Source organism: Chanos chanos, chromosome 5 (assembly GCF_902362185.1).
Source record: "Chanos chanos chromosome 5, fChaCha1.1, whole genome shotgun sequence".
In the NCBI taxonomy this organism is placed as follows: domain Eukaryota; kingdom Metazoa; phylum Chordata; class Actinopteri; order Gonorynchiformes; family Chanidae; genus Chanos; species Chanos chanos.
Genome location: NC_044499.1, coordinates 8,419,392 through 8,432,709, shown reverse-complemented (window position 1 = coordinate 8,432,709; position 13,318 = coordinate 8,419,392). Strand labels below are relative to the sequence as shown.

Here is a 13,318-nt window from a genome sequence, read left to right as displayed (position 1 = left end):
GAGCATAATAATTATTAAATCTGTGTTCTGAAACACTGTGGGATGGCGTGTTTGCGTGTCTGCGTGAGTGTGTGTGTGTGTGTGTGTGTGTGTGTGTGTGTGTGTGTGTGTGAGTGTGTGTGTGTGTGTGTGTGTGTGAGTGTGAGTGTGAGTGTGTGTGTGTGTGTGTGTGTGTGTGTGTGTGTGTGTGTGTGTGTTGGGGGGGGTATGAGGTACATAAGTCAAAACTAATAGCAGTCATGTTACTTCCTCATCTACTACAGACCAAACTCATACCAAGTAATTAAGAGAAGCATTTACTCACTGTTTTTCAGTAAATACAAACGTGTGTTCCTTATCTTTATTAACATGAAGTCTACCTCTGTCACACATGGTAGATTCAGAATAATACCTGTCTAATCAGGTCAAATAAGAATGTGAACAAGAGCCACGACCTATTTTCTGCTAATCGGCAGTGAATGAATTCTGTTGAATTGGCTTGATATCAAGGGCAGTTTTTAATGCCAAATCAGGGTCCTAGCAACAAACTACTTTCTAACAAATACATTTAGGATTGATTTAAACTACCCTTTATCAGATTAGAAATTGATCATATATTGTGTGCTAAGTGGGAATGTGCTCTTTGTCTTAAGTCGAAAATGAGTCGAAGTTTCTTTGTTCCGGGCTGGCCCATAGCGAGCAAAAGGGAGCAAAAAGACAGAAAGAACTTCATCCTGTAGCCCAGTTACTATTGACAGTGTACCAGAAACAAATGTGGAGCCACTAATTGGACTGAATTTCATGGCAACAAAAAGCCTGGCTAGAAACTTCCAGCCCTGGTTTTACAGGGTGTGCTTTGTTGGTGCTGTGTTTGTTCTCTACTGCTGTGTTAACAGTTATCTTTTCTGTGGCGGCCTCTCCCCACCCTTCCATACAGTGCCTGAAAGGCTCTCCGCGCAAATCAGTCCACTAATCTCTGGCACGGTGCATGGAGATGCTCTGCTATGATACAGCTTTAATGGAACAACCTCCAGACCCCAGGAGTGGTGTAACACCTGCCTCGCAACCATGTACCCTACCGGTGAATAGCCCATGAGACAGTGCTGAGAAGAGTGGAGATGATGGGACAAATACTGGAGGATGTGGTGGATGGCCTCAGCACAGAGGAGCTGGAGTGTAAGATATGCTACTGTGCCTACAGCCTATCTAGTCGGCGGCCTAAGGTGCTTGAATGTTGCCATCGCCTGTGTGCCAAGTGCCTGGCTAAAATCCTTGACTTGGGAGAATCCCCACCAAATGCAGTTGTCTGCCCCTTCTGCCGTTACATTACTGGCTTGCCCGGAGAAGCTGTGTCTAGTCTCCCTGACGACTACAACCTGGTGACAGCATTATCCCTCCAGGCTCGAAATCATCGGAACCTCCAGGAGAACCAGAGTGAGATTCTACTCACCCCCAGGCACCTGAGCTCTCTGGTGGGTCACTCTTCCTCGGCTTCGCCTTCGTCCATGCACAGCTCCAGGTATGTGGTCATCACCATCATGGAGCCACACCAGGAACCCATGGTGGCCCCACGTGGCCCTCCAACAGGCAGGGATTACCGTTCAGCCAGCCTGGACTCCATGGCCTCCATCACACAAAGGTGGATGGTGTGGAATTGTGCTGCCCTGCTGTGCCAGACCTCAGCCAGGGTCCTGGTGTGGCTCCTGGGGTTGCTGTATTTCAGCTCCCTTCCTCTGGGTGTTTACTTGCTCATCATGCAGAAAACTACACTGGGAGTGCTGCTGGTCAGCCTGGTACCTGTGAGTCTGCTTATGATTATGGTGTATGGGCTTTGCCAATGCCTGTGCCATGAATTCTGGGACTGTGTGCCACCGTAACTGCCATTCATGCTTTGAAACTGGAAACATAAGGACAGAGGACATTAGCTATCATTTTTTGCTACCTTTTACTGTGGGACTATGTGGGGAAATAAATGAATCAATGGAATCAACTGAATTATGAAAAAAAGTGTATGGGTGTCTGTTAACTTTTTCAGTGCTGCATGTAATATATGTGAGGACTGTCTGATGTTAGTCAGCGAAACAATTGATTAAATATAGATAAAAAGAATGAGGCATTTGACCTGAAAAAATTTCAACAGACAGTTAAACTGAAATGTGTGTAGACTGGTTTTGTGTACTCTTGCTCAACTTGAATTTGTTCACTTTTGCATATAACCCTGAAAATGTGCATATGTCCCGATTAAAACAAACAAACAAACAACGACAACAACAAAAACATTGTTACCTAAAGTTGTGCATCTTTTTTTTTATCCATAATATTTTATTTCTCAAGAGGGAAATCCATATAACATTTGTTTTATTTTAGTTATATGCTCACAGAGAACTTTTGCTTAGATTTTGACGACTGGGCATTTTAGTTTATCAAGAGGCTGTAAGGGAAACTTTGTCATTTAAATTGTACATAATGTACTGAATTGTGTATAGTTTAGTGTGTATGTGTGTGTATGTGTGTGTGTGTGTGTGTGTGTGTGTGAGAGAGAGAGAGAGAGAGAGAGAGAGAGAGAGAGTCTGTGTGAGATACATTCAGTACTTCTTTCTTTCCATTCAAATTAAATGTTTTAAGTATTTGAATATTGTTTTTTTAAAAAACAAAACAAAACAATATTTGCACCTTTAATAATATACCTAGTTTTTGTGTGAGATGGGTTCTCGTTACTGACATGACAAAAAAAAGGGGGGAGGGGGGGTAGAGAGAGGGAGGGAATCATATGCAAAGATATATGATCAAGCTCTCTGACTGGTAATCAGGCTATTGTATATAACCATATCTTATCTAAGAGGTCGTGAAGACACTTCTTAGGTTTTATTATGTGATGGTATGCAACAACAGCACCAGCACCAACAGTATTAATAATAACAACAGTACAAAATAATAATAATAATAATAATAATAATAATAATAATAATAATAATAATAATGATGATGATGATGACGATGATGATGATGATGGTGGTGGTGATTACGACGACGACGACGATGATGAAACTATAAATCATCTGTCATTTATTAGAACGAAAAGTCTCCCAGATGTAACAAACAAACCAATCCTTAAAGATTTTCTCTAAAAAGTTAGCGATTTATTCATTCGGAGGAGTATGAGGTGTAACTGCTTTTAAACAGTGTCCGCATTCAAACACGACAGCCAGTTTTACGAAACTTTGGTCAATCTGAAGTGTGAAGATTATTCTGCCGTCACGCACAGTTTTCAACTATTGACAGGGCGTACCATGACTGCAGTCAAAATACTTTGCTAAAGCTTTCTAGGTAGGGACATGTTATTGATAGGTTGAGTCTAGTCATGTATTAAGTCCTGGAGGAAGTGTGACTGGACTATCTTTGAGCCAATCAGATTGTTGGATCACGTACTAACAACAAACAAAAGATCGAGCTTACCTACACTGCTTGTCGAGGTCTAGTTTTAATTTAGTTTGTATTATTAATTGTATGTTATGTTAGACAGTCGCATAGAACGTCTCTATTATATTCTGGATGGCTTTTGTTGACTATCATTGTAGTTTACTTGCGCTGTGTATGTTCGCTAACGTCAGCTAGCCTTTGCGCTTTGCCAACCTGGGCCAGGGCTGTTTGCTGCTAGCTTAACAAAAGGAAAGAAAACATTGTTGTGGTAGCCTGTTAACCGTTTTTACTACGCTATATCGGATACTAGTAAATAGCTGTCCAGCTAAAGTTAGCTGGCAGACTGGTGGTATCTTAGGAAGGAATCTAATCGCAATGTCAGGACCGTCATCGGGCTGTGGGTTTCTGATGTCGGTTGTTGTTCACGGGGATTCAGCTCTTAACGAGCAAGGAAAGGAGCTCAATCAACGGCTCAGACGACTTTATCCGGCCGTCAACGAACAAGAAACCCCGCTACCCAGATCTTGGAGCCCAAAGGACAAATTCAGTTACATCGGACTCTCTCAGAACAATCTCCGGGTTCATTATAAAGGTAAGTACAGCAAAAATATGGCTAGCTTGCTAACTTACTTGCTAGCCAACACATAAGCTCAGCCATCCAGTCTAATTACCTAACAAGCTAACTAGCGAAGCTAGGAAAGTTAGCTGTTCTATTTTCCGAATGGCAAGTAGATACCTTGCTGAGAAGTAAACAGATCTTCTGCGCTAGCTAGAAATGGTTAGCTAGTGATGGATGTTTTTCATGTTCCGACTGATGTCAGCGGACGCACTGCAGGTTAATTTGTCTATCTTAGCAAGTTAACTTGTTTTACAAGTTTGAACAGATGTAAGCTTACTTAAAACATTTATTTTACAATAAAGTGAGCCCAGGTTAGTTTGTGAATGCGTAGTATGAAGATTGCCTTGTGGATAATAATGGATAGTTGAGTCAATGTATTGCTATTTTTAAACGAACTAGCTTATGTTACTAGCCAAATTGACTCAGATGGAGTTTGTCAACATGGCTTGTGTGTGCTAGCTAACCTAGCCACCAGGCTCACCTGCCATTAACAACGAAGTCCGGAAGTAATGACAAAATGTCATTTGAAATGTCGTTATCGAAATTGTAACAAACATGATTTCAATAACTTATGAAGCTAGCTTTTTACAGTGTGCCAATGCATACCTTTTCACATAACTAATCAAAACCAGTATGTAGTTAGCTAGCCTGCTAACAGCAGTAGACATATTTACGGCCTGATGTGTGAATGCTTATGATCCAAATTACTTAGGCAGATAACCCGTGCTTAAACCAGACCACCAGAAATAACTATAAAAGCTCTCTAATCAATGTAATTAACGGAGTTGTTGGTAGTTCTTAGGTTAGCACCAGTGTTCCGAAAATACTTCTAATTGTGCCAACTATTGCCCTCATACTTCTATAGCCATGTAGGTGGCCATTTAGTAAGCTTTCCCCCTCTAAGGATAGAATTAGAAAACAATAGTTTAACAACGTCAGTGTGGTCCTATGATGACACCGTAATGAAAATGATTAACCCACGGTATGCTCTATACAGGAGCTATTGTTGAAGGTAAATTGCGTTAATATTTTGGCATCGCTGATAAATCTAATTGGTAAGGCGAGGTATATTCTGTGTTTTTGCTTGAGGGGAGTGCAGGTGAACAGCCAATGCCGTGTGGATGACATTTATTTGCAATCCCAGCAGTCTAAGACTGATTCTTTAAAACTAGTAAAAGAGAGTTTCCCTTAGGGCTGAGTGAGTCAGGCTAATTTAAACCAGCCTGAACTCCCCCCTGTAGGGTACAGCGTGAAGGCCTTAGGACCTAACAGCATTGCAGGATAGACTTTTATGAACAGGTATTGGATGTAAAGAGGGACCTGCACAATACATTCACAGCAACACACTCTGTACACTACATACACAATAACAACCCCCTCCCCAAACAAAATGTAAAACGATACACTCATAGGGAATTCCCCAAGATCACTTTAAGCACAAAGGTTTACAAATGACTAAGATGCTTGCTTGTACAGTGTAGTTTGGAGCTAGGTGTCTCTGTAGACCCCATTTAGATGGCTATGGCAACGATAAGGCCCATTGCTCACGGAAAGCCGAGAGCACTAGCTTCTGTGCAGTTTCTGTCGAAAACATTCTGCTTATTCACAAAGTACGACCTATGCTAGTACCCTTTGGAAACTGAGGCTGTAGCTTGACTTAATTTGACCGTAAAACCTTGATTGACAGATCAGAGAATCGGGGAAAAACCTGAAGAAGTTAAAAAGAAAGAACAGACCTAACTTCTTCCTCTTTTTTTTTTTTTTTTGAGTTTTGATTCAAAATTGTTCTGCCACAGATGAAACTTTGTTTAAATGCTGCTGTTCCAGTCAAGCTGGCCCGATTTGATCTGTATCTCTGGCACCCCCAGGTCATGGAAAGACCCCTAAGGACGCTGCATCTGTACGCGCAACCCATCCCATTCCAGCTGCCTGTGGAGTTTACTACTTTGAGGTGAAAATCATCAGTAAAGGACGAGATGGGTAAGGCTTCTCACCCATATTGAATCTGAAGATGGTGAACTTTAATGTTTCCTTTCCATTTATTTGAACATACAAAATGCCTAAAATAGCTCAGTAGAGTACATTAGAGGTGTGGCTTCTTTCTCTAGTCTGTGTTAATAAAAAAAAATCAGTTAAGTCTCTTTTCAGTTCAAATGGCCTGTTACCATGCAGTGCATCCATGTGAGAGATGTTTCATATTTGTGGCTGGTTTTTAGGCTCTAAATCCTTGTGTGTGTGTGTTTTTCCTATGTGTCTTTTCTCTGTAGGTACATGGGTATTGGTCTCTCAGCTCAGGGTGTCAACATGAACAGACTCCCAGGTAGAACACAAAACATGATTAAGTGTTTGTGGTCAAATTATCCATGAATATGGGTTGACAACCTTAACCATAAAACAGAGCTGTGTTTTTCACTGTGTCTTAAGAGCAGATATAAAGTGTCTCAATGTCGTGCGAATGGGGCCTTCATTCAGTGTTTCCACCGGGGTGTGTCTGAAAAAAACTCACATGCTCATTCACAGGTCTAAAATGACACTGCAGTAATGAAGAGATGTATAGATACAACACGCAGCAGGTTATCTTCTAGTGCTGACTGACTCCATGCCCCCTTCTAACAAGTCACATGACTCTGGGCGGGTCTTATGTAGAGTCTCAGCTTGTGTGACTGATAAGACTCACTGCTAAGCACGCTGGAGAGGCACTGGTCCCAGGACAGGGTGTTTGTAGCTGAGTGCGTTTTATCCTCAGAGAGAGTGCAAAGATATGTGCCTGTTACTCTATCCTCAGGTTGGGACAAACACTCTTATGGTTACCATGGAGATGACGGCCACTCCTTCTGCTCCTCGGGCACTGGACAGCCCTATGGCCCGACTTTCACAACAGGAGATGTGATTGGCTGCTGCGTGAACCTCATTAACAACACCTGTTTCTACACAAAGAATGGCCACAGTCTAGGTAGAAAGTCAATCTGCTGTACTCAGTGACCTCTCACATAAACACTGATTATGTTTCAGTACAGTAAGCAGTAAAGGTAAATAAAAAAAAAAAACACAACAGTTTCCAGTGTAAAGGCTATACATTATCTCGGTGTTTTTGAGTGGCTCTCTGTGTCTTCAGACAGATACAGATAACTTAATATTATGACTTTGGGGAACTCTGATCTCATGTTCCTTGTGGAGATATACTTCACATTGTTCATTATCCAGATTGTACATCAGACAAGGGTTCATTGTCTGTTAAACAGTGTAGTGATAGTCAGTAATGTCTGTCTGTCATGCTAGTGAAGTAATTTGAATGTAATTCAATTACCACTGATGAAAAGAGTGTTGTTGTTATATTTATATGTATATGTATATAACAAGACGTATTGTTTTCGTTCTCCAGGTATAGCTTTCACAGATCTACCGGTAAGTTCCATTTTGTTGTCATTCGTTTACTTTGAATGCGTTTTTGTCCAGTTGCTGGTGGTCAGAATCTTTTTTTTTTTTTTTTTAGCTTACGACTGACTCGGTTGTTAAATGCTTCGGTCTAACTCTGGTTGTTGAAACTGATCCTACTTTCCTAAGCAACACTGAATCAGCTCATAAGCTGTCAAATATTCCATCACAATTTGCTTTGAATGATAACATTTGTTTATGTTGAGCTGTTCAGTAAAAGTAGATAATAATGAAGAGATGGTTTGATTCCCCCCCCCCCTTATTTACATTTCCAGTCTACATTTACATTGGTGGGTGCTTTCTGAGAGACCTACATTTTGTCTTGGATGTCGGAATGACATTTTTGTTTTTTTACCAGTTTTCTCTCGCCTTGGTAGAATGGAGGCTTGTTTGGAGCTTAAACAATAATCCATTGAGTAGAAAACAGTGCTGGCACCAGCCCAGCATTCATGTTTCTCTGAGATTTGCTTGTAAAGTGAGTTTAGCAGCATCGACCTTTCTGTCTGTTGGCCCACGAACACAGGCCTCTGTCTTTTCAAGCATCACAGAACAGCTAATCCTGGACGGACATTATTCAACGGTTTGACCAAGAGGCAGCGGTTGATATTTCAAAAGAAAGGCTGTAACGTGCTCTTTGGTCTGATAAAGCTTGAGTTTTATGAGTTCGAGACTTAATCATTCTCCCGTACTGTGAAATAACACTGAGCTTTTTTTTTTTTTTCCTGAGACACAGGACAACAGTTCTTGTCTAATCCACAACCATGCTCTCACTGTGTTCTTTCTCTTTGATCTCCAGCCCAACCTATACCCAACAGTTGGTCTCCAGACCCCTGGGGAAGTAGTGGATGCTAACTTCGGGCAACATCCATTTGTTTATGACATTGAGGATTACATGCGTGAGTGGAGAACCAAGATTCAGGCACAGATTGACCGATTCCCCATCGGGGAACGAGAGGGAGAATGGCAGGCCATGATTCAGAAGTGAGTTCCCTAAAGGCATGGTCTTGTGTGTCACTGCAACCAGAATGCTTTCCTTACAATGATGTTAGTCATTTTTTTTTGTTCATTGGAATTTCTAAACAGACTAATTCTCTCTCTCTCTTTACCACTTAACCAAACTGCGCAAGTGAGAAACGCAAGCTGTTGAAATAGCATTGAGTGTACTGTGATCGTGTTAAATACCAAACGCATTGTTTGTTCTGTTGTACCCTCAGGATGGTGGCCTCTTACCTGGTCCATCACAGCTACTGTGCCACCGCTGAGGCCTTTGCCAAATCCACAGACCAGGCCGTGCATGAGGAGCTGGCCTCCATCAAAAACAGACAAAGTGAGCCCACAGAACAATGTTATGTCATCTCAAAATAGATGAAAACAAGTCTCTGATGTACTAGGACTGAGGTAAATGTTTCATAAATGTTCTTGCAGAAATCCAGAAGCTGGTTCTTTCAGGCAGAATGGGAGAAGCTATAGAGACCACTCAACAGCTCTACCCCAACCTTTTAGAAAGAAACCCTGACCTTCTCTTCATGTTAAAGTAACCGTGATATATATATATATATACACATGAAACATTCTATGTATTTATAAAACTCCATATAACACTCCTTATAACAGCCATTTAAAAAGGCTGAGAAATTCAAACAAAAGCTAAATCTCTGTCTTTCTGCCACACAAACACACGCACACGCAGAGTCAGACAGTTTATTGAGATGGTGAATGGAACAGACAGTGAAGTTCGATGCCTTGGTGGGAGGAGCCCTAAATCCCAGGACAGCTACCTTGGGTCGCCCCGCCCCTTCAGCAGCCCCACCCACAAAGCCAGCAGCTCCCAGGCCTATCTGACAGGTACGCCCCAGAGTCAGTACAGACAGCAAATGAACCCTGTCTGGGTAGTTTATGTTTGCCTTGCCTTGCTAACACTGGAAACTGAACAGTTTAAATGATGTAAAACCACATTTAATAGTTTAGAACTTTGCCAAAACAAGTTGTTGTGCATGTCAAAATAGGATTTCAAAGCATGATAATTTACCACAGATCTGAGCATTCAGCATTTTGCCCTTTCTTCTTTTAAAATTATTAAATATTTTAAAAGTTCTCGACTAGTATTGAATACTATGTCGTAGAATATGTATTTTTAGCTTTGGAAAGAATGGAAAAACCTGTCGTAACCTGTGACCTTACTTTCGGGCCAGGTTTTGATAGTAACTGCTGTAACGGAATGCCATCCAGCGAAGGCCATTCTTCAGCTTACAGCCACAAGCCGTGTCCTCCAACACTGCCCAGCACAGATCTCAGCATCCTCAACGGCAGCCGGAGTCAACGGCCCAACCCCGGGTACGACCCACTTGACTCACCACCCTCACACGGCTAACGCCTCAGTCACTGTGCCCGCTGAACCGTGTAAACTCACATAGTGAATTCTGCTGTAAAAGGCAGAGGGGTTCACTGGAAGCTGTTTTAAATGTGTGATGTGAGGGTTATATGCGTACTGTTTTGATTGTGCGTTTGATGCTCTGGGTGTGTTTGCATGGATCATTTGAATCACAAGGCTTGTTTCTCAAACAAGTGTGAGCTGTAAATCTTTTTTTTTTTTTTCCATCGTCAAACATCTGCTTAATTTGGTTGGTTTTGATATGGGTTATGAGAACTTTCAAAGCACGTAATTGATGAGAACATGTCTTGGTTTTCATAGCTTTTTAGATAAAAAGTCCCTCATGAAGCTCATTTGTAACTCACTCGTTCACATTTAGCCTTTTTTCCCCCACACACATTCTCAAATGTATCCCTGGACTGCCTTCACCTATCAGCTTCATTCAGTTTTCCTGAAATATGCCGTTTCAGCAGAACATCACTTCATGATGCAGAAATATTGAGATGAAAATGGACTAAAATCCATCAGCGCTCAGCGGTGCTGCCTCAACACCAGAAGAAATGCGTACACCAACTTCAAACAAGCATGGCCAAGCAAGCGCTAAACGTGGCATGTTCATTCAGCGTTAGCCAGCCTTGCTGCGTAAGAAGGGGGCTTTGCTGTTGCGTTTGTTAAATCTCCTGAACACAGTTCATAGTTTAGACTAATGACACTCTCATACACATCTCCTCGTGAGGCTGGTGAACTGAACAAAGGGCAGGGCAGTGAATTAGCGCTTCATGACGATCATTGGTGTGGTTGCTCCAGATGATTGGTTGCTTTAGATGTTTTTGGTCCTTATCCTATGTAAAAGCACTGTCCTGGATAACCTGTGACATTCTCTGTGTACTGGCTCACTAATGTGACCGTGTATCCACTGTCCTGCCCAGCAGTAACGATGTGGAGATGGAGGTGGATCATTTCACTAACGGCGTGTCTGAGTCCTCCTCAAATGGGTTTCTGAACGGAAGTTCCACACACCAGCCAGAACAGGACGACTGTGATGCAGAGATGGGTGAGTAGTGGTAACGTCGACTTATCTGTCAAACCCGACGAGTTTCGACTGAGTATAGTTCTATCTTGCATGGTTTGCGACTAACAGGTAGGTCCAGTTTTTTTTTTTTTTTAATTCGTTGTGTACTCAGACGTTTCTTTTGCTCGAGGCATAACGTGCCATCAGTTGACAAATATTTGGATTGTGCCGCCAAAAGCCATAGTGGACCTGAGAGTAGGACATTCAGGTGGGGTTTTGCGAGTAAATAAATGACTAGTAATGTTTATTACCACAAACATATCACCGCCCATATCTATTAACACATTATGCCATAATTTTGCGATATTTGAAGTCAGGTTCTTAAATGTTACCGTAGGTAGAACAGCCAGTTATGTCCATGCTAGAACTTTTGGGGTGGTGATGTTCCCTTTCTAGAAATGATGAAATGTTCCCCTTTGGGCCCCAGTCAGTTTTCCATGCACCTGTTTCATAATGCATCCGCTGAATTTTCAGACTTAGGCGTCGGCGTGACCAGGTTTCACGACGACGGAGGTTAAATGGTTTGGATTGTACAGTTGCGTAATGTTTGCGCCGTTGCTTGTGGATAATTGGACTAAACCGCCCGATTTGGGTGTTTTGTACAGAAGTGGAGTCAGCCCAAGCCAAGAGGCAGCTATGTGGGGGCAGCCAAGCAGCCATTGAGAGAATGATTCACTTTGGCCGTGAGCTCCAAAGCATGAGCGAACACCTTCGCCGCGAGCGCGGGAAAAACTCGGCCAATAAGAAGATGCTTAAGGTATGTCCTAGAACTGCGTGTGTTTTTCCCCTCTCCCTCCTGTGAAAACAGGTCAAACTTGGGATACTGTAAACCGTTAAAGCCCCTTTAGGGTAGGTTGCTGGTAAATTGAAACTTGAGAAAAGTGTTACATTTTTAGATTGGTCTTTAGAATACTTTGACAACGGGTACTGATGAAAATGAAGCCTGAATCCAATATAAAAAGGTAGCGTAAACCCACATTTTACATGTGTAGTCACGTAAAACGTGTGACATTAAAAACATGTCAAGTAGACTGTGCTACCAGCTGTTAACACAGATTAAAGTAGTCATATCTCTCGCAGGATGCGTTCAGTCTGCTGGCATACTCAGATCCATGGAACAGCCCAGTGGGGTACCAGCTGGACTCTATCCAGAGAGAGCCAGTCTGTTCCACACTCAACAGTGCAATACTAGGTAAACTAACTTTTGTTTGGTCCTGAATTGTCTAATGCTTAGTTAAGTTCCTATTGGAAAGTACTGATTTGAAAGGACTACAAATGTTTCAGGGTTGAGGTCATTTCAACACAGTAAATATAGGGTATTCTGTGTGTGTGTGTGTGTGTGTGTGTTTTTTTTTCTTTTCCTGCCAAATGTTATCAAGTGTCAGCTGACAGTGTGTATTAATGGGCATAAAAGAAGGGATATGGTAGCAGTCGGTGTTTTGCGGTTGCTAAGACAGCGGCTGGACTCTCCGAGCTACAGCAAATAGAGTTAAATGTTTTGTTGGCGCTTTGCGCAGTAATTACTGAACACATACTTCAGCACAAATGTTTCCCTGGATGGATTTACATTAGATGACATGGACTAATTTCACAAATGGAGTAGATTAGTAGCTTAAGTTTGTGATTACTTTAGTGTTATTTATTTATTTGTATTTATTTTTGGTGCATTGCAGAGACTCACAACCTGCCGAAACAGCCTCCCCTGGCCCAGGCAGTGGCACAGGCTGCCCAGTGTCTGTCCCTCATGGCCCGCACGGGCATCGGATCCTGTGCTTTCGCCTCGGTGGACGATTACCTGCACTAACCCCCGGACAAACCTTTCCCCCTTTTAACAACCACCAAAACCGACCCACGTCAACGTCATCATCGTCGTCGTCATCATCATCATCATCGTCCCAGTCTAGTTCAAAGACCAGCCCAAACGCGGCGGCCCGATCCCCGCCCCCGAGAAAAATCCGTTTTAGCCGGATTCACCCCGCTCTGGCTCTACACGACCTTTTTCACCTAGTCTGCCTGAAGTTTAAAAAAACAAAACAAAAATACATTCATCTGGAGAAGGATGTCCCCAAATCAGTGTCCCCAAAACTATTTTTATCCCTCCTTACCCCCTTTTCCTTTTGTTTCTTTTCTTTTTTTTTTTTTTTTCCTTTGTTGTAGGGGAAGACAAGGAGGTGTTGGGAGGGGGGAGGGGAGGGGTGCAGCAGCCTCTTGATTGTTTCCTAGTTTACAAGGCATGATGCAAATTATTATGATATAATTAATGTTATTATCATTATACTTGCATATAAGATATATTTGTTCTTGGTTGAAAAGCTGGCAGAGTGAGTATGACCAAATAACAAAGGTCCCAGCACAGTGAAGTACCCTGCTTCTTTAAAAAAGAAAAAAAAAAGAAAAAGAAAAATTGTCAGCTTTTGTTCCT

General features: G+C 42.1%; 2 protein-coding genes across 4 annotated transcripts; both read left to right on the top strand.

Moving 5' to 3' along the window:
* The first annotated feature begins 1,097 nt into the window (after positions 1–1,097).
* rnf182 (ring finger protein 182) lies at positions 1,098–1,856 on the top strand. The gene has a single exon (XM_030775940.1). It carries the CDS (start codon positions 1,098–1,100, stop codon positions 1,854–1,856), a length of 759 nt encoding a protein of 252 aa, XP_030631800.1.
* A 1,556-nt stretch (positions 1,857–3,412) lies between these two features.
* ranbp9 (RAN binding protein 9) lies at positions 3,413–12,963 on the top strand. 3 transcript variants are annotated; one of them, XM_030775257.1, is made up of 14 exons: positions 3,413–3,991; positions 5,887–5,998; positions 6,286–6,338; positions 6,804–6,971; positions 7,401–7,423; positions 8,250–8,434; positions 8,668–8,780; positions 8,879–8,987; positions 9,144–9,298; positions 9,646–9,787; positions 10,757–10,878; positions 11,502–11,653; positions 11,977–12,088; positions 12,570–12,963. In XM_030775257.1, the coding sequence occupies exons 1-14, from the start codon at positions 3,775–3,777 to the stop codon at positions 12,698–12,700; spliced, it is 1,794 nt and encodes a 597-aa protein (XP_030631117.1). In that variant the 5' UTR covers positions 3,413–3,774; the 3' UTR covers positions 12,701–12,963. The 3 variants fall into 3 exon arrangements, with proteins under 3 accessions (XP_030631117.1, XP_030631118.1, XP_030631116.1); XM_030775258.1 differs by having other exon boundaries at positions 10,754–10,878; positions 11,505–11,653; XM_030775256.1 differs by having other exon boundaries at positions 10,754–10,878.
* The last annotated feature ends 355 nt before the right edge of the window (positions 12,964–13,318 follow it).

Coding starts and splice junctions, on each gene's coding strand:
- rnf182 (XM_030775940.1), top strand. CDS start 1,098: ATGATGGGACAAATACTGGAGGATGTGGTGGATGGCCTCAGCACAGAG.
- ranbp9 (XM_030775256.1), top strand. CDS start 3,775: ATGTCAGGACCGTCATCGGGCTGTGGGTTTCTGATGTCGGTTGTTGTT. Junction 5,999..6,285: donor ATCAGTAAAGGACGAGATGG/GTAAGGCTTCTC, acceptor TTTTCTCTGTAG/GTACATGGGTATTGGTCTCT. Junction 8,781..8,878: donor CTCCATCAAAAACAGACAAA/GTGAGCCCACAG, acceptor ATGTTCTTGCAG/AAATCCAGAAGCTGGTTCTT.